The sequence below is a fragment of the Somniosus microcephalus genome, chromosome 9 (assembly GCF_052327205.1).
Source record: "Somniosus microcephalus isolate GS21.2 chromosome 9, FLI_Smic_1.0, whole genome shotgun sequence".
Classification (NCBI taxonomy): domain Eukaryota; kingdom Metazoa; phylum Chordata; class Chondrichthyes; order Squaliformes; family Somniosidae; genus Somniosus; species Somniosus microcephalus.
This window is the reverse complement of record NC_140995.1, coordinates 112,425,348-112,446,375: the sequence shown is the minus strand read 5'-3', so window position 1 is coordinate 112,446,375 and position 21,028 is coordinate 112,425,348. Positions and strand designations below refer to the sequence as shown.

The 21,028-nt window shown below is 48.2% G+C and overlaps 1 protein-coding gene across 1 annotated transcript in view; it reads left to right on the top strand.

Moving 5' to 3' along the window:
* Nucleotides 1–1,315: 1,315 nt before the first annotated feature.
* Nucleotides 1,316–21,028, top strand: part of LOC147112606 (tyrosine-protein kinase Src42A) — a 106,106-nt gene continuing 86,393 nt past the window's right edge. Inside the window, exon 1 of the mRNA XM_085997028.1 lies at nt 1,316–1,715. Coding sequence (XP_085853154.1) covers nt 1,366–1,715 — 350 coding nt within the window. The 5' untranslated portion in view covers nt 1,316–1,365. The remainder of the gene's footprint in view (nt 1,716–21,028) is intronic.

Below are 21,028 nucleotides of genomic sequence, written 5' to 3'. Positions count from 1 at the left end.
TGGCAGCTGTTGGCAACAACAATGCAGCGGCTGTACGCCTGTGCAATAGGAATCCTGTATTGCAAAATCTTTACAGAAAACATCAGAAACAGGCAGCAAAATCAAGCTTGCAAAAAAGATGATCTCATCTAAGAATGGCAGTTCGCCAGCAAGCAGACGAGCTGCGCACAAAAGATGAAGAGGTGAGAAAGCACAGGGAATTCTTCACGGAATGTTGATGGCGAAAGGTCATCAACCTGAAACACTAACTCTGTTTCTCCCTCCACAGATGCTGCTTGACTTGCTGAGTATTTCCAGCATTTTCTGATTTTATTTCTTCACAGAACTTGTTCTATTGATTGTTAAGAATTCTCCAAGTATTTTTAATTTCACTTTGGAAGATGTTTGGATTGCAGGCCAGTGTACTGTATCTAATTAAATAATACCAGTATTTAAAAAATAAGTTAAAAAAATATATAAAAGAGATATGAAAGGAGGTATTCAAATTAGGTGCCCTCTCACTGACTCTTCGAACCGTGGCATTTCTTAACCTATCCTCTTCAATACAGGACTTAGCTCCAAACATAGAATTGTGAATAAAAAATACATTGTTTATGAACAGCTGGTCTTCAAATCTAATCATAAACACTTGGCTACCACCAATCGATAATGTTTGAATTTAGGATTTAAAAATAGTAACTGAATCAGTTTATAAGACATTCAACCCAGTCCATTGTTTAACTTAATAGCAAAATAACAACAGGAAATGCTGGAAAAACTCAGCAGGCCAGGCAACATCCGTGGAGAGAGAAACAGAGTTAACGTTTCAGGTCTGGGACCCTTCACAGTTCTGATGAAGGGTCCCAGACCTGAAACGTTAACTCTGTTTCTCTCTCCGCGGATGCTGCCTGGCCTGCTGAGTTTTTCCACCATTTTCTGCTGTTATTCCATTGTTTAACTTGCTCTTCTCTCCTTGAGCTACAATCTTTACTGCTATTACTCAACATTGCAAAATGAAAGTAGACTGTAATTCTATCCAGAACTCATTTACAATCAAATTCCAAGATTACCACTCATGCTGTCACAGTCCATCAGTCCGTAGATCATTATAGATATTGAAACATTTTATTTGACTGCCATAGGGAAATATCATGCCTTCTGTGTCTATTTATTTGACTTGTTTTTGAAATACTGGCACTATTTAATCAGATACTCTGACCCCACAATGGATTTCCAAATTGCGATTACAAATACAGCAGGGAATTGTTAAGAGCAGGTAGAACCAGTTCCACATATTTGCTGCTGTTGTTTCCTGGATAGGCGTTAGCAACTTTATAGGAGCGTTGTTCAGTGAGAACAAAGACCATTGCATATCGTGGGACAGTCATGGGCACTGCTCTATGTAAAGCATACTGTGCTTTCTGCCCATGCCAGTACTGTCAGCCTAATTCCAATGATAGTAACGAGGGGCCATCAGTTCCAAACCAGACAACAGAGTGTTTATCTTATGAGAACCAACATGCTCTGCCACCTCGTTTTGTTACTCTTTACAATTACAAACCCCGCACTGCAGAGGACCTTCTCATCAAAGAAGGAGAAGAAATTGAAGTTCTGAAGAAGGAAGGCGAATGGACGTTGGTCCGAAAATTAGAAGCAAATGAGGAAATGGAGCAGGTGGAGAAAGGCTACGTCCCTTCAAGCTTCGTCGCCCAGGTGGGGAGTGTTGCTGCTGCACCGTAAGTAGCCGCTCTGGAGACAGCTTACCCCGTCACTCCTCTCAGGTTCAAGAGGCGTTTTAAAATTTTATATTTTACTTGCAGGAGGAGCAAAGGTTTCTTAGTTGATGTTGGCTGATGACCTTTTTCTTTCTCTAGTTCACTATGCAAAATAACCTAGCATTGTTAAAGGCTCCAGAAGCACTGCCGAGAAGAGCAACATTGTTGATCTAATTGATGTTGATCCAATTCTGATGAAGGGTCCTCGACCCGAAACGTTGACTCTGTTTCTCTCTCCTCAATGCTGCCTGACCTGCTGAGTGTTTCTGTTATTGTTTATCTAAGGTTGTCAGGGGGATGAGCCACTTATATGCCAGTCATTCATGTTTGACAGAGATAATCAGTGTTCTGGAAGCACTGTCCGCAATTAAAATCAGCATGAAGTAGATCCGCAAGTGACACTCCCGCAGACAATCCTGATGTGATTGACAGCGTTGTACACTATGGGCAGGAATTCTCACAAGATTGGCCAATTCCCACTCACAGTGGGCAAGACCATCAATCACAGCAGGATCTCCAGAAGGTGGGAGCTCGGAGTGGCACCTGGGGAGTGCAGCTGTGTCGACAGGGGAGAGAGGGGAAGGAAAGCAGTGCTTTCAGCAGTGATGGAGAAAGGGGAGAAGCCAGGACCAGAGTTTTGCTGGTGAATAGGATAAAAGAGGGCAGAAGCTGGGACTAGTACTTTAGAGGCAGGAGAGAGAGAGGCCATGAGCAGCACTTTGGGAAAGGGAGAGAGTAAAAGTTTGGAGCAGCATTTCAGGAGGGAAGAGGAGAGAGAAAGGGTAGAATCAGGGATCTGCATTTTGAGGGGAGAGGGAAAATGATAGAAGCAGTGCTTTGTAGCGGGAGAAAGGCTGGAATCAGCACTTGCTGATAAAGGAGAGAATGAAACTGTGCAAGTGCTTTGGGGAGTGGGGAGAGGAGCTGGGAGCCACGTTTTGCTGGAGTTGGCTGCCTCCTTAAAATCCAAGGGGGAAAAATTCGGTATCGCCCATTTTGGGGTGCTAATAACGGCCGGGCGCAAAGTTTAGTGCCCGGTGCTAATTATCACCTCCGACTGCAAAATTCACCTCTATCGCCCCTGGAGGTGATTTCATAAAATCATGGAAAGTTACAGCACGGAAGGAGGCATTTCGGCCCATCATGTCCGCGCTGGCCAACAAAGAGCTATTCAGCCTAATCCCACTTCCCAGCTCTTGGTCCGTAGCCCTGCAGGTTACAGCATCCCAAGTGCACATCCAAGTACTTTTTAAATGTGCTTAGGGTTCCTGCCTCTACCACCCTTTCAGGCAGTGAGTTCCAGACCCCCACAACCCTCTGGGTGAAGAAATTTCCCCTCAAAACCCCTCTAAACCTTCCACCAATTACTTTAAATGTGTGCCCCCTGGTTTTCGACCCCTGTGCCAAGGGAAATAGGTCCTTTCTATCCTCTTTATCTAGGCTCCTCATAATTTTATATACCTCAATAAGGTCTCCCCTCAGCCTCCTCTTTTCCAAGGAAAACAGACCCAGCCTATCCAATCTTTCCTCATAGCTAAGATTCTCTACTCCTAGCAACATCCTTATAAATCTCCTCTGTACCCTCTCTAGTGCAATCACATCTTTCCTGTAATGTGGTGACCAGAACTGCATGCAGTACTCTAGCTGAGGCCTAACTAGTGTTTTATACAGTTGAAGCATAACCCCCCTGCTCTTGTATTCTATGCCACGGCTAATAAAGGCAAGCATTCCGTATGCCTTCTTAACCACCTTATCTACCTGGCCTGCTACCTTCAGGGATCTGTGGACATGCACTCCAAGATCCCTTTGTTCCTCTACACTACTCAGTGTCCTACCATCTAATATGTATTCCCTTTCCTTGTTAGCCCTCCCCAAATGCATTACCTCACACTTCTCTGGATTGAATTCCATTTGCCACTGTTCTGCCCACCTGACCAATTTATTGATATCTTCCCGCAGTCTACGGCTTCCTTCTTCAGTATCAACCACACAGCCGATTTTAGTATCATCTGCAAACTTCTTAATCATACCCCCTATATTCAAGTCTAGATCATTGATATATACCACAAAAAGCATGGGACCTAGTACTGAGCCCTGCAGAACCCCACTGGAAACAGCCTTCCAGTCACAAAAACACCCATCAACCATTACCCTCTGCTTCCTATCTCCGAGCCAGTTTGAATCCAACTTGACACTTTGCCCTGGATTCCATGGGCTTTTAACTTCATGACCAGTCTGCCATGTGGAACCTTATCAAAAGCCTTGATAAAGTCCATACACACTACATCAAATGCACTACCCTCATCTACCCTCCTTGTTACCTCCTCAAAAAATTCAATCAAGTTTGTCAGACACGACCTTCCCTTAACAAATCCGTGCTGACTATCCTTGGTTAATCTGTGTCTTTCGAAATGAAGATTTATCCTGTCCTTCAGAATTCTTTCCAATAATTTTCCCACCACCGAGGTTAGGCTGACTGGCCTGTAATTACTCGGTCTATTCTTTTCTCCCTTTTTAAACAAGGGTACCACATTAGCAGTCCTCCAGTCCTCCGGTACCACACCTGAAGCCAGAGAGGATTTTAAAATGATGGTCAGGGCCTCTGCTATTTCCTCTTTTGCCTCGCTTAACAGCCTGGGATACATTTAATCCGGGCCTGGGGATTTATCCACTTTTAAAGCTGCTAAACCCCTTAATACTTCCTCTCTCACTATGTTTATTTCATCTAATATTTCACACCCCTCCCCCTGATAGCAATGTCTCCTTTGTGAAAACAGACGCAAAATATTCATTAAGAACCCTACCGACGTTTCCCGCCTCCACACACAGGTTACCCTCATGATCTCTAATAGGCCCTACCCTGTCTTTAGTTATCCTCTTACTCTTAATATATTTATAAAACATCTTTGGGTTTTCCTTGATTTTACTTGCCAAGAATTTTTCATGCTCTCTTTTTGCTTTCCTAATATCCTTTTTAATTGCACCCCTGCACTTTCTGTACTCCTCTAAAGATTCTGGAGTATTTAGCCCTCAGTATCTGTCATACGCCACCCTTTTTTTCTTTATCCTACCCTGTATGTCCCTTTTTTCTTTAAGGTCACATATTTGGTCTGAACCCTCCAGATCTCCTCCTTGAATGCCTCCCACTGCTCTGACACTGATTTCCCTTCAAGTAGCTGTTTCCAGTCCACTATGGCTAAATCCCCTCTGAGCTTAGCAAATTTTGCTTTTCCCCAATTTAGAATTTCTATTCCTGGCCTATCCTTGTCCTTTTCCATTACTACCTTAAATCTAACAGAATTATGGTCACTAGCGCCAAAATGCTCCCCCACTGATACGCCTTCTACCTGCCCAGCTTCATTCCCTAAAACTAAGTCCAGAACTGCCCCCTCCCTTGTTGGGCTTGCTACATACTGGCTAAAAAAGTTCTCCTGGATGCATTTTAGGAATTCTGCACCCTCTATACCCTTCACACTAATTTTATCCCAGTTAATATTGGGGTAGTTGAAATCTCCTACTATTACTGCCCTATAGTTTTTGCACTTCTCAGAAATTTGTCTACATATTTGTTCTTCTATCTCCCTCTCACTGTTTGGGAGTCTGTAGTACACTCCCAGCAGTGTGATCGCCCCTTTTTTGTTTTTCAATTCGACCCATATGGCCTCATTTGATGATCCCTCCAACATATGATCCCTCCAACATATCATCCCTCCTCACAGCTGTAATAGTTATTTAATCAATACCGTGACCCCCCTCCCTTTTTACCTCCCACTCTACCCCGTCTGAAAATCCTGTAACCAGGAATGTTGAGCTGCTATACCTGCCCCTCTTTCAGCCACGTCTCTGTAATAGCTATAATATCATAGTCCCAAGCTCATTTGCCTTGTTCGCTATACTCCTTGCATTGAAGTATATACCATTTAGTACAGGCAAACCTCCTTGTTGACTACTATCTAGCCCTCGATTCCTCTGTCCTTCCAATTTTCTACGTTTTTGTTTTCCAATTCTATTTTTTCTTCCCTCCCTATTGACTCTATTCTTAGGTTCCCATCCCCCTGCCAAGCTAGTTTAAACCCTCCCCAACAGCACTAGCAAACCCTCCCATGAGGATATTGGTCCCGTTCCCATTGAGGTGCAAACTCTCTGGCTTGTAGAGGTCCCACCTTCCCCAGAAACGGTTCCAATTCCTCAGGAATCTAAAGTCCTCCCTCCTACACCATCTCTCCAGCCACGCATTAATCTGCTCTATCTTCCAATTTCTGTACTCACTAGCACGTGGCACTGGTAGTAATCCAGAGATTACTACCTTTGAGGTCCTGCTTTTCAACCTCTTTCCTAGCTCCCTAAACTCTGCCTGCAGGACCTCATCCCTCTTCCTACCTATGTCGTTGGTACCGATATGGACCATGATCTCTGGCTGTTCACCCTCCCCCGCCTCAAAATGCCCTGCAGCCGTTCAGTGACACCCTTGACCCTCGAGTCACGTCTGCGACCGCAGAAAAGCCTGTCTACTCCCCTAACTATTGAATCCCCTATCACTATTGCTCTCCCTCTCCTCTTCCCCGCCCCCGCCTGTGCAGCTGAGCCTTCCATGGTGCTGTGGACTTGGCCCTGGCTGCACTCCCCAGAGGAACCATCGCCCTCACCAGTACTCAGCACCGAATACTGGTTGGTGAGCAAGATGGGCTCAGGGGACTCCTGCAGTACCTGCCTGGTCCTCCTCTTCTGTCTGATGGTCACCCATTCCCTCTCTGCCTGCACACTCTTAAGCTGCAGGGTGACCACCTCCCGAAACGTGCTATCCATGCAGCTCTCAGCCTCGCGGATGCACAGCAGTGACTGCAGCCGCCGCTCAAGCTCTGTAACCCGGTGCTCGAGCTGCTGTAGCTGACGACACTTCCCGCACATGTGGTTGTCCAGACCCTATGCTTTTCTTTAATTGTTATTTCTCTTTAAATCATTCTTGATAAGATTACTTAAGCAGTTTAAGTAAAGAGGAAAAGTTAAATATTTGGGATTCTGTTGGTTTAAGAAGAGTAAACCGAGGATACACTGCAGTAGGAGTAAATTGGAACAGCAGGCAGTGGAAACCAATTTTCTAACCAATCAGCAGGGGTGACTCATTTGGCTGTAAACAAACAAACAGTATAAAAAGACCAGTCCTAGTGCGAGTCATCAAAGAGTGCTGTGAGTTTGGGTAAGTGTGAGTTAGGGTAAGTGGGGTATTAGGTGCTCATTTCAAACTTTAACTCTGTGGGTTGTAGTTAATAAGGCCTTTCTGGTGCAGAGTGACTGTTGGTAAACCATTTAACTGGTGTAACTAGAGGGATTGATTTAATTTAAATCCAATTAATTAAAGGGGATACTAGCATCTAAAATCGGGCAGAGGGTGTCCATAACTAACAATAAAAAAATTAATTAATTACATAGAATGGAGCAGGTGATGTGTTACTGTTGCGAGATGTGGGAGCCGGTGAACCCCATTGAGGTGTAAGGGGTCGTTTTAACGAGCTTGTGGTGTGCGAGATTGGTTTTTGATTTCACACTGCTCATGAGCGGTTCCGAAGCGCTCCCCCCTCACCGGTTCTAGACACTGGGCTTATTGCCAGACCACCTTGATGTGTTGGCCCAACTTGTGACTCAGAAGACAAATGGATCAGGTGAGACAAGGTAAGTTTTAAATCAAAGGTATCTTTATTTTTAAGGCGAATAAAACATAGAGAATGAAGAAACAATGCAGACAAAAATCATGAACACGCCTCTCAATGGGAACTAAAATTTAACACACAAGAGTTACTTTGATTATCATAATACATCAATTCTAGATCAGCGATATAATAAAACGGGGGTGGAGAAAGCGCACGGCACAACGAAGGATGAATAACACTCCCGAATTACAAAGCCCTTAATATTAAAAACCCTCCCGCCTCTAAGTATACCTCAACTAGATCAGCTAGGTGGAGTTGGGCCTCTATGCTCACCAGGGTTTTTAAAACTGTCCTTGACCTTGGTGCTCCTGTATCGTCCGGGATCTCCAATCTTCCTTATGGGACCGGCTCCTGAACCTGCTCTCCTGCTCGAACTTGTAGGCCCTCCGTGCTCCTCGAACCGTAATCGAACCTCTCCACTCGCTCTGCCTTTGACCTCGTGTCTGTGTGAAACTGTGTGTTGTTTTTGAATGTCTCTTTTTCCCCCAACAGTTATACTGTTTTCTTGCCCTTATCTTGCCGCCAAATCAGGGGTTTTCTTTTGTTAAAGTAATGGGCAGGCTGCTTTGACAAAAGCGGGTACTTTATTTTAATGTCTTGTAAATGAAACTAATGGGATCTGTCCTGTGTCCCTCTGAGTTTGGTACAGATAATAGGTTTTGTCTGTGCTCTGCGATTTCAGAGATGGGTTTGCGTTTTGCTAGCAATTAACACACCTTGAGGTGTAAATACTTTTGTTTTGACTTCGTTACTTCTGTAACCATTTTACCATATCAATTGCAGTCAGTTCTGGAATCTTCTAATCGGTGGTGACTCAGGTTTCTTTAAGATACTGCAGTGGTATGTCCTTCTGAAATGAGTCATGTGATCTGCCAACTCCATCTTGTGTTCATAAAATGTGGCCATTTCAGGTGTTTTACAATGTAGACTGTATTTTCCTGGATTTTGCGAATCCTACAGAGGCTCACAGTGATTACGTCTGTGACAAGTGTCTGCTGCTACAGGAACTCCAGCTCCGTGTTGATGAGCTGGAGTCTGAGATGTCTCGGGGGGTGGGGGCTCTTATAGAGTTATGCAACATATTTAATGGAAAGTAAACCCAAAGTAATATAACAGAGGGAACAGTTTCAGAATTGTGAAAGATGTTGAAAGTATTTATTTACAGAGGACAATCAGCAACTTGAACAGGTTGCACAAAAGGGTGGTGGGGGTTCGGACACTGAGTTAGAGGATGCAAAGGATAGTTATTAAGGGAAACTGCATCAACATGGCTAAAAGTGGCTAGCAGGTTCATGCCATGATCACTTCTGTGGCCATGGTTGTTTTTGCAGCATATTAATGATTTGGACCAAGATGCTCAGTCGTTGAGTATATTCAAGATAGAGAACGATAGATTTTTAGCTATTAAGGAAATCAAGGGATATGAAGATAGTGCAAGAAGGTGGAGTTGAGGTAGAAGATCAGCCATGATCTTATTGAATGGTGGAGTAGTCTCGAAGGGCCAAATGGCCTACTCCAGCTCCTATTTCTTGTGTTCTTATGTTCCAACAAAGCTCCTCACATTTGCTGTAGATAGTAGGGAGCCAACTATTTAGACCAATTACACAGGAATATTTGGAAATTTGTGCCAAAGGTAGGAATTGTCATTTAATGTAGAGTAATGCGAAATTCTGAAGCTGGGGAAGGAAAACAAATAGGAGTACAAAATAAGTATTAATGACACAGGTGTGGCGGAACAACCAGAGGATTACGGACAATCGTATATAATTCCTTTTACAGCAATGTAGTACAGCTGGGGGCTGCACCTTTAATGTATCTGTTAACTGTACTAGGGCTTCTTTCCTGTACTCCGCGTGATGACGTCATGCCGTCCGTCACACGATCTCTCAATGGCGGGAAGAACGTGATGACGTCATGACGTCAGAGCTCGGAACCTTCTAGCAGTAGAGCTCGGAACCTTCTAGCAGTTGAGCTCGGAACCTGCTAGCAGTTGAGCTCGGAACCTGCTAGCAGTTGAGCTCGGAACCTTCTAGCAGTTTCCAGAGAGGCTTTCAAGCAGACCAGACCTATTTGCATTGTATCCTACAGTTTCCTGTACAGCTTCGTTTGTTCATTAAATGTTATTGCTTTTGATTTTCTGAGTCGATCTCAATTCTTCGGCTAGGAACCCCAGTTCCTACATTGGTGACCCCGATTTCTTCGAACAATTTTCGTTGAAGTTACATCATGGACACGAATGTCATCACCCTCAAACTGCCGCAATTTTGGGAGCAACAACTGGCCGCGTGGTTTTTCCAGGCGGAAACCCAATTTGCAATCCGGGGAGTAGCAGCGGATTCGACCCATTATTATTATGTGGTCTCCACCCTCGACAGCGCCACGGCCTCGCGGGTCGTCAGCCTCCTCGAGAGTTCACCGAACGATGGCAAGTACGAAGCTTTAAAAGCACGTTTACTGCAGATTTTCGGTCTGTCCAAGTCGGAGCGTGCTCGCAGACTTATCTCCATGCCCGGCCTCGGGAACTCAAAACCCTCAGAGCTCATGAGCCAAATGCTCACGCTTTTGGGCTCGGAATCGCAATGTTTTCTGTTCCACGAGCTGTTTCTCTGTCAACTACCAGAGCCAGTACAGACGGCCTTGGCCAATTCCGCAATCACGGATTGTGCTGAACTCGCGCGGAAGCGGATAAAATATTCACCGTCTCACAACAATCTTGTGCAGCCACGAGGCGCCCATCCCCCACAAGTGCAAATCCGACTCCTCCTCCTGCAGGCTGGTGTGCATACCACGCTCGTTTCGGCGCGAAGGCCAGAAATTGCCGTCCGCCCTGCAGTTTCTCACCAAAAAAAAAACCTACCTCAAACCAGTGGTTTCTGAGAAGATCAATAAGGCCTAAGGGATGCGCCGGAGTTGCGATGGCCGTCGGGTCCGCAGGGAAACTCCTATACATTACAGACTCCCTGTCAGGGCAATGTTTTCTCTGTGATACTGGCTCCCAGTGCAGTATCCTACCAGCGTCGAAGCTAGACCTTCAATCCGGCGGTCAAGGTCCCCCCATCGAGGCAGCCAATGGTGCGGCCATTCGCACGTTCAGAAAGCGTAGGGTCCAGTTGAGTTTTGGCGGCCAACGTTTTGTTTGGGAGTTCATCACGCCAAAAATCTCACAGGCCATCCTGGGGGCAGATTTCTTCTGCGCAAACGGGTTTCTCATCGACGTCCGACACTGCCGGCTAATCAGTGCCTCCACTTTTCACTCGGTCCCCTGCCACCGAAGCACCGCGATGTCTTGGTCAGTTGCCTTTGCAGTCCCATCTCCAAATGAGTTCTCTCATCTTCTCAGTGAGTTCCCTGAGCTCACCAGGCCCACATTTTCTTCTTCAGTCGCGAGGCACGGTGTGGCGCACCACATTACCACGACAGGATCCCCCGTTTATGCGAGAACTCGAAGGCTGGAACCCAGTAAACTCGCGGCCGCCAAGGCGGAGTTCCATACAATGGAACGCCTGGGTATTATTTGACGTTCGAATAGTCCTTGGTCCTCGCCATTACACATTGTTCCTAAACCGGGCGGCGGATGGTGACCATGCGGCGACTACAGACGCCTGAATGAGGCTACCACACCAGATCGGTACCCAATTCCTCACATTCAGGATTTTTCGGCCCATCTGGCAGGGAATTCCATCTTTTCCAAAGTAGACCTCGTCCGAGGCTATCATCACGTGCCCGTGCGTCCTCAGGACGTCCCCAAAACTGCCGTCATCACACCTTTCAGGCTCTTTGAGTTCCTTCGTATGCCATTTGGGCTGAAGAATGCAGCACAAGCCTTCCAACGTCTCATGGATTCCGTGTTGCGCGATCTGCCATTCATCTTCGTCTACCTAGACGACATCCTTATTGCCAGTAACAGCATGAAAGAACACATTACGCACTTGCGTACCCTTTTTTCTCGTCTCAGCCAACATGGCCTTATTATCAACCCGGCCAAGTGCCAGTTTGGGTTGCACAGCATTGATTTCCTGGGACACAGAATCACCTCAGAAGGCGCCGTCCCACTGGCCACGAAGGTGGAAGCAGTCACCTCGTTCCCTCTTCCTCAGACCATCAGGACCCTGAAGTGCAGGCATACCGGACCGCACCTTCCAGCTTACAAGTGGCTGATGTCAGTTTCCAGGCCGCAGGGACCACGCTCCTGTGTGACATCTCGATGGGCGTCCAACGTCCAATCGTTCCAGTCGAATGGCGCAGGAGAATTTTCGACACTATCCACGGGTTGTCACACCCTGGCATGAGAACGTCACAACGACTCATGGCAAAGAAATTCGTCTGGAAGGGCATGCATCTCGACGTCTGTGACTGGACCAATACCTGCGTGAGTTGCCAGAAGTCCAAGATACAATGCCATGTTAAGGCCCCAGTCGCCACTTTTCCGGTTCCGGAGCGTCGATTCGACCATGTGCACGTGGACCTGGTTGGTCCTCTCCCTTCCTCTCGCGGGTACACTCACCTCCTCACCGTGGTAGACCGCACCACCAGGTGGCCAGAGGCAATTCCTTTGGTTGCCACCACAGCGGCAGACGTCTCCAGAGCCTTCATCTCATCGTGGGTAGCTCGGTTCGGGGTATCGGCTGACATCTCCTCCGACCGGGGGCCTCAATTTACCTCTGAGCTTTGGAACGCCGTAGCTCAAGGTTTGGGCACCAAGCTTCATCGTACCACTGCCTACCATCCACAGACGAACGGTCTGTGTGAAAGATTCCACGGGTCTCCGTGGGCCTAGTTGGGTGGACAGGCTCCCTTGGGTGCTGCTAGGTCTTCGCACGGCGCCTAAGGACGACCTGCATTCTTCTTCAGCAGAGCTGGTTTACGGCCAACCACTCAGAGTGCCTGGCGATTTTCTTCCTCCTCACACGGAACCCTAGTCCCCAGCTCAGCAGCTCGTCAGCCACCAGGAAGCGGCTAGGAATTTCATCACAGTGCCTACGTCGCATCATGACCTGTCCCGGTGGATCTTAAGAGCGCAGAATATGTGTTCATTCGGCAGGATGCTCGCAAAAACCCGCTCAAACCGCCTTACACAGGTCCGTTCCGTGTCATCTCGTCAGGTGACAAGTCCTTCACAGTTGGCGTCGGCGGTAAGCCTGACCACATCTCCATCGACCGGTTGAAACCGGCGCATCTGGATCTGAGCGAACCAGTCGTCACTGCTCAGCCGCCTCGTCGTGGTCATCCACCGTCGACTGCCGGTCCAGTACAGCCACAGTCATCTGCCGAGTCGCCAGTGCCCGCCTCATTGGGTTGACCACAGCCGGCCTCTTCTTCGCCTCCGCCTGCGGCGTCATCCCAACCACAGCCAACGGCCAGTTCGTCTTCTAGCGCTCCGTTCCAGCTGCCGGGGTATCACAGTCGGTCGGACAGACTCGTCAGACCCCCTTCTCGCCTTACCTTCTCTGTTAAAAGCAATTCTGGGGGGGCGCATGTGGCGGAACCACCAGAGGATTATGGACAATTGTATATAATTCCTTTTACAGCAATGTAGTACAGCTGGGGGCTGCACCTTTAATGTATCTGTTAACTGTACTAGGGCTTCTTTCCTGTACTCCACGTGATGACGTCATGCCGTCCGTCACGTGATCTCTCAACGGCGGGAAGAACGTGATGACGTCATGACGTCAGAGCTCGGAACCTTCTAGCAGTAGAGCTCGGAACCTTCTAGCAGTTGAGCTCGGAACCTGCTAGCAGTTGAGCTCGGAACCTTCTAGCAGTTTCCAGAGAGGCTTTCAAGCAGACCAGACCTATTTGCATTGTATCCTTCAGTTTCCTGTACAGCTTCGTTTGTTCATTAAATTTTATTGTTTTTGATTTTCTGAGTCGATCTCAATTCTTCGGCTAGGAACCCCAGTTCCTACACAGGAGTGGGACCTGAGGGTTTCATTGGAAAATACCTTAAAACTGAATCTTGGGGAAAACCTTTCCACCATCTTCAAGGCACAAGTAAGGAGTGTGATGGAATACTCTCCACTTGCCTTGATGAGTGTAGTTCCAACAACACGCAAGAAGCTCGACCCATCCGGGACAAAGCAGCCCGCTTCATTGGCACCCCATCCACCACCTTAAACATCCACTCCCTCCACCACCAGCACACCATGGCCGCAGTGTCTACCATCTACAAGATGCACTGCAGCAACTCGCCAAGGCTTGCTGCAGTTGGCTGCCTCCTTAAAATTCAAGTCCCACAAGCTACCCATTGAACAGAAACTTAGCTGGACCAGCCACATAAATACTGTGGCAACAAGAGCAGGTCAGAGGTTAGGTATTCTGCGGCAAGTGCCTCACCTCCAAAAGCCTTTCCACCATCTACAAGGCAGAAGGAGTGTGATGGAATACTCTCCACTTGCCTGGATGAGTGCAGCTCCAACAACACTCAAGAAGCTCGACACCATTCAAGACAAAGCAGCCCGCTTGATTGGCACCCCATCCACCACCTTAAACATTCACTCCCTCTACCTCCGGTGTACCGTGGCTGCAGTGTATACCATCTACAAGATGCACTGCAGCAACTCACCATGGCTTCTTCGGCAGCACCTCCCAAACCTCTGACCTCTTCCCCCTAGAAGGACAAGAGCAGCAGGCACATGGGAACACCACCACCTCCAAGTTCCCCTCCAAGTCACACACCATCCTGACTGAGAAGTATATTGCTGATCCTTCACTGTCGCTGGGTCAAAATCCTGGAACTCCCTCCCTAACAGCACTGTTGCAATACCTTCATGACACGGACTGCAGGGGTTCAAGAAGGCGGCTCACCACCACCTTCTCAAGGGTAATTAGGGATGGGCAATAAATGCTGGCCTTGCCAGCGACACCCACATCGCATAAACAAATAAAAAATTGTATAGCTCAAGGGTTAGAGCACAGGTTTCAGGATGTGATAATTAGCTGTGAAAAAATTACACTTTGCAGCCACACAGCGATTCTTTCACTTGAAATAAATGGGGCAAAATTTTTTTGGAGTCCTACACTATAAAAGTGAAATTGTCATAGCGCAGCAGACTAAACACCTAAAACACTGCTCCACAGAATGGTTCACATCTGCAGTCGTTCCTGCAATGGATTACTGATCTTGGCCATATCCTTTTTGTGGGGAGCTGCTGCATAGGGAGCTAGTGGAAGGGAATAAAAATTACATTTACCCCTTCTTGAGCAACTTTAAATGCTGACTTCGGAAAAGCATTGGAGGAGATCTAAAAGCAAGCCCCCACTCTTAGTCAGCTGTAGACCCAGGAAAGTGGAAGATGGAATAATCCTTAAAAAGAACAAAACCGTTTTGGGGAGAAATTCATTATAGCCCAGGGATGGGCAGTAACTTTTGAAAAGTTTGAGAATTAGCTCCAGGTGCTAATGCTTCAGACTGCATGCAAAATTCAGTCTCATTGCACAAAGAAAGGATTGGAGCACTAAATCAAGCACTAATGGCTGAGCTCAGTGGCGTTAAACTCAAAGTGCTGACCAATATCAGGTGCAGTCTAATCACAAGTCATCATTGCCACAGACGCTTTCCAGTTCTTAAAGGGGAGGTTCATTGATGCTGCAGAACCTCATTCTCATCATTGCTGGCTGTGCAGCCGTCTCAGCCAGCAGCAGCAGCTCAAGGAGAAGGAGCCAGACGACTCAAGTAGCCGTGATGATGGCAGATCCACACCCCAGGGAGAGAGCCCGCAGATTCTGCAACCATGCATTGGAGGCGCTGGTGTTTGCAGAGCAAAAACGGAGGGCGGTGCTCTATCCGGCAAGTGGCAGGAGGTCCTCACCACAAGTCTTCCCACACTATGTGGAGGGAGGTAGCCCAACAGGTCTCTGGCAGCACTGTGGTCCCCAGGACCCACACACATTGCAGAAAGAAATTTAACGACCTTGGGTGGTCAGGGTGAGCCAATGCTTCAACAAATGCTACATACCACCATCTGAACCACAGTCTTCACACACTGCCTAAAGCACCACACCCCCAGCAGTCACCCACCAACAATCTCTACCTACCAACACTCACACCCACATCTCACAACTTGCACACAATGGCAGCTATTCAACTATGGCAGGCACATCACCAAAACACATTGCTCCACACTCACTTACACACTTTCCTTTCTCTTGCAGGCCAGGTGGCTCACAACAGGAGGGAGCAGGAGCATACAGGCAGGTCATAAGCCGACACCCAACCACTGTCTGCGCTGGAGAATAGAGTGCTGCAGATTATTGGGCACCAGGTGTTGGGCGCCGTGGCCACCGGCGACTTTGTCCCCTCATCCCTACTCCTTCTCACATCCCACTTCCCCCTCACTCCACAAGCCTTTCGCACTTTCCAGTTAATCATGCTGTATGCATGCATTTCTCCCTTCCTACCCCTCCCCTCACCTTAACCCGAATCTCATGCCTTTATGCTTTCAGATAATGAGCAAGCACCTGAGCAGCCTGTCCCTGAGGGTACCGTTGAGAGCGAGGTGGGAGCAGAGGAGGGGGAAGAAGACACCACATCATTGCTTGTCACACCCGCAGGCACCAGCTCAGATACTGACACTACGTGCTCATTAGAAGCTAGTATAGTAGCGGGATCTGCACAGGGTGAGGCACCGGGGACGAGCGGGCTGCAGCAAGGCCAGGGGGAACGGGTAGCTCGAAAGCCAGCTCCCCAGAGGGTGAGTTTGTGCATGAGTTCTGTTGCACAGGACTCAGATGAGGACCTCGATGGGGAGGCCTTTATAAGAAGGTTGATGGGCATGCACACAGAGATGACGGGCTGGATTTTCATTGAGAAGGCGGGTAGGAGGCGGGACTACAACTTTTGGGGTTGTAGTCCCGCCTCCATCGAGTTCTAGCCAACCCACGTGATTTAGATTTGATTGACCTTGTTGAGTCCGCCCAGCGGGCCCAGCAGGCCAATTAAGGGCCACCCGGCAACAGGTGGCGTCACAGATTGAAATTTCATCTGTCAAGACCTTTTGACAGATGAAATATCAGCGTTTCACAGCTGTTTGAAGCTGTCAAACACTGACAATCTGTACTCCAAGTTAATTCCTTCCTCTCAGGATGATTTAGAAATCTCCCCGGAACAGAAAGCAGAGGCTGCAGATTTTCACAGCTGGCAGTCATTCTGCTTTCTGTGCCGGTTAGATGAGGGACTCCCGAGACCTGAAGGAAGGAAGGCTGTAAAGGTAAGTACGTGTAAGTAAAACTTCTTTAAACACTTTACACACACCAAACACACCTAACTCTGCACTCATGCACCCATCACTCACCTGAACACCGGACATCTCAACCCCTCCAAGCCCTTCATCCTGACGGCCCGCCTCGCTAACTTAGCATGGTTTGGAGCCGTCAGGAATCCCACATTTCAACAATGAAAATAGGGATTAGGCTAAAAACTGCCTGTTAACTGCCTGTTAACAGGCAATTAATTGGCACTAATCCCCGTCCCGCCTCGGGGAGGCGGGTCCTAGTGCGGGTTTGAAACTGGCATGGAGGCGGGTTGGGCGCGGGATGGGGTCGGGACCCCCGATTTCAGGATTTTAAACCTCCACACGCCTCCAGTCCCGACTCCACGGCCCAATGAAAATCCAGCCCAATAAGTGCAATGGCAAGGGTGCCTGAGAGCCTCTCGGCAATGGTAAGGAACGTGAAGGAGTCCACCTCCAACACTGCACAGAGCTCTGCGCACACCATGGAGCCTATCATTTCCAGTCTGCAAAGGATGGTAGACTCCTAGAGAAACCGAGGTGACCCAGACCTGATGCCACGTGTGATGGGTGATCTGGCAGCTTCCATTGAAGCGACGCAATGTCTTAGTGCTGTAATGCAGTCTATGCTTGGTGGCATTCATTCTCAGACTGCTCTCATGCAGTCTCAGCTTGATGCAATGCACGTTCTGACTGCTGCCATCGTGGCTGGGTCTACCATTGTCGACCGAGGCTTTCACGGTGTCACAGCAGGCCAGCAATCCGTGCTCCAACAGATGACAGGATTCTCACTCTGGATGACAGCATTCTTGTTCCCACCACTGGCACTCTGCCTTTGTCCTTGTCGCTGTCTGTCATCCAGCTAGCCCAGACTGCTACCGCCCATGCTGAGGTGGTGCAGTCTACAGCCGGGACTTCCAAGCCCAGAGCTGGTCGAGGGCGTCCTGCAAAGCCATCTGAAGTCTCCCGCACGACACTCAGCAGCCATCCACCAGTCCTGCTGCAGCCACTGGGCCAACACTTCGTAGGAGCACTAGAGTAGGCAAAGACACAGTAACGAGAGGCACTAAGGGATTGCACAAGGATGAATAGGTAATATTGTTGTAAATATGTGTTCACTGATAATTGATAAATTTATTAATTCAGTTTGGATGATGTTGTGGTGTCACTCAATTCAGCTTTGCGCTGTGATGTGGCCTGCGACAGGGATGGAATGATGGGGATGTGGTGAGCAACGGGGAACTGGGTTTGAGTTATTGGAACCTCAGTCTGATGAGGCGGTCATGGACCGTCCTTCCGGAAGGCCGATTGAGTGGCTGCCTCCTCCCTTGCTCCTGTTCCTCCTCCTCCTCATCTTTCCCCTCGTCCTCCTCCTCCTCCTCTCCCTGAGGTGGTCCCGCAATCCCTGGTGGCAAGGGCTGGGCCCTCATGATGGCCAAGTTGTGGAGCATGCAGCAGACCACCACGAAATGAGACACCCGCTCAACCATGTACTGGAGGGCTCCTCCCGAGCGGTCAAGGTAGCGGAACCATTGATTGAGTATCCCGATGGTCTGCTCGATGAGGTTCTTATTGGCAGCATGGCTCTCATTATATGAGTGCTGGGCAGGAGTGCTGGGGTTGAGGAGGGGAGTCATGAGCCAGGTGGAGAGTGGATAACCCTTGTTTCTGACCAGGCAGCCACGAGCTTGACGTGGTTGCTGGAAGAGTGCTGGAAGAGTCTGGCACAGGATGAAGGCATCGTGGCAAAGCCACGTGGGTGCAGTCAAAGGCGCCCTGCACCATGGGGAAGCCTGCTATCCGACAAAGCCACATGCACATTCATCCTGCTTCTCTCTGGTAATGGGGAAGGAAATGTAGTCCCTTCTCCTACTGTAGAGAGAGCCTCTGTGACCTCCTGGATGCAGCAATGGACTGTGAACTGTGAGATGTTAGCTAGATCTCCTGTTGCAGACTGGAAGGATCTGCTGGCGAAAAGAATTGAGGGTGACGGTGGCCTTGACTACCACTGAGAGAGCCGTGGCTGCCCTGAGCTGAGGCTCGAGGTCTGGTTGCAGGAGATGGCAGAGTTCTGTGACCACATCCTTGCTAAAGCAAAACCTTCTAATACACTGCTCCTCGCTTAATTGGAGGTAGGAGAAGTGCTCTTGGAATACCCTCGGAGGGTAAGGCCTCCTATTGAGAGCCCTGATGGCCCTTCTCCTCTCTCTGTCCACATGTTCCAATCTTTCTCGCTGCCTCCACTCCCTCCGCCGTAGATCCTGGAGGGCAAGGTCCACTGCCAGTACAGCCCCCATTAATGTAATCAAATGTAGCACTTTGATATGTTGTGAGAATAAATGTAACTAACTGTTAGTAGCCACAAAACATCTGATACTAAACTTCTTCTTCTTAGGCAACCTTTAAATGACTGTGCAACAATTTAATTCAATGACAAACTGACAAGGAAGCAGTGAAACACCACTAACATGACAGCCGGGACTCATTACTCATGATCCCTTTAAGTAGCGCCCTTGGAGCTGGCATTTGCCTGCTTGACAACTCCTCTCCCTATCACTGTCGGGGTGAGGTGCTTAGGCAATGGACGACAATGAATTTTGCAGATCGAGCGCCTAGTGAGAATTACACACTCACTGACATCACAATCTGCCTGACGCTGAGGTCCCAGGCGGTAACTCGTAGCGGCGGCACTACGGGGGGGCGGGGGGCGGATTTGTCGTGCATCGCTGGATTCGCCTCGCTCTGGTGCTACTGCATCAGCGCCCCGTTAGTGCCCCCACCAATCGCTAACTGGAGGCGCTAACCAACTGAATTTTTCCCCCTTTCTTTTCCTGGTATATGTAGGATGATATGGAAAAGGAAAACTTATATGTTTACCATGGGCTTCAGAAATAATCTACAGAATGACAAAGAGAAAATTATATATCTCACTTTTTACTATGAGACTGTAGAAGGCTATTTATAAACTCAATTATTTTTAAGGCAACTTCCTGCACAATATCCGATTCTAAAACATGCGACTTATGTAGCCATTGTAGCTATGTGGGCAGTATCTGCAGAGTATTAACCAATCACACTTTCTGCTTCTTGTTTTACTACTAATGGGTTGTTAAGATCTAATGGAATGTTAGATATATTCGTGCAAGTTAAGCAGGTTAGCAATATGAAAAGAATCACTTGTACTGTGGTTATAAGCCATACTTTATATGAACTTGTGTTAGCAGTTGTGCAATGCAAGTCTGAAGCTTCCTTTACAATATGTAAGACCCGTGTTAGCACTTCTGGTTCCTCATGAATGAGTCTAATACAGTCAGCTGCCACGCAAAGATGAACCTGCCAGATTCATTAAAACTGGTGCCTAGAAAGAGCCAGTTAAAAAATGGGTTGTCCTGGCCACTGCCTGCCAGCCTTGGCCAATCCCAGCGGATTTACCTTTGGATTGCGGCCAGCTGCACAAGACCCGGGCATTGGGAACCGGCGGTGCTGTCACTGGTCTTGCATGGGATAAAAGCAGCTTTAATTTCAGGGTAAAAATTGTGCTTTTGCACTCCTGCCGCATGACAGAAGCGCATATCCTAAAAGACTCGACATTCTAGACTCCAGGCTCTCTCCAGCCTCCATAAACTTCACCTAATCCAAAACTCTGCTGCCCATATCCTATCGTATGCATTATCTCCCGGCCCACCAACATCTTAGATTTAAAAGTCTTATCCTAATGTTTAAATCCCTTCATGGTCTCACTCCTTCCTAGCTCTGTAACTTTCACCAGCCCTACAACCACCCCCCTTCCAAACTCTCTGATCCTCTGACTCCAGTGCCTTGTGCATTCTCCCTCCCTTCACTCCATCATTGGCAACTGTGCCTTCAGCCACCTGGGCCCCAGACCACCAATGGCAAAGGGAGGGGGGATACACAAGATACTAGAGTCAGAAGAACTGTGTTCAGGGAAGTAGGCCTGGAAGAGATTACAGAGATAGGGCGGGGCGAGGCCACAGATGGATTTAAATACAAGCATGAGATCAAGCTTGACATCAAGGCAGCATTTGACCGAGTGTGGCATCAAGGAGCCCTAGTAAAACTGAAGTCAATGGGAATCGGGGGAAAACGCTCCACTGGCTGGAGTCATACCTCGCACAAAGGAAGATGGTTGTGGTGGTTGAAGATCAATCATCACAGCCCCAGGATATCGCTGCAGGAGTTCCTCAGGGCAGTGTTCAAGGCCCAACCATCTTCAGCTGCTTCATCAATGGCCTTCCCTCCAAAATAAGGTCAGAAATGGGGGTGTTCGCTGATGACTGCACAGTGTTCAGCACCATTCACAACTCCTCAGATAATGAAG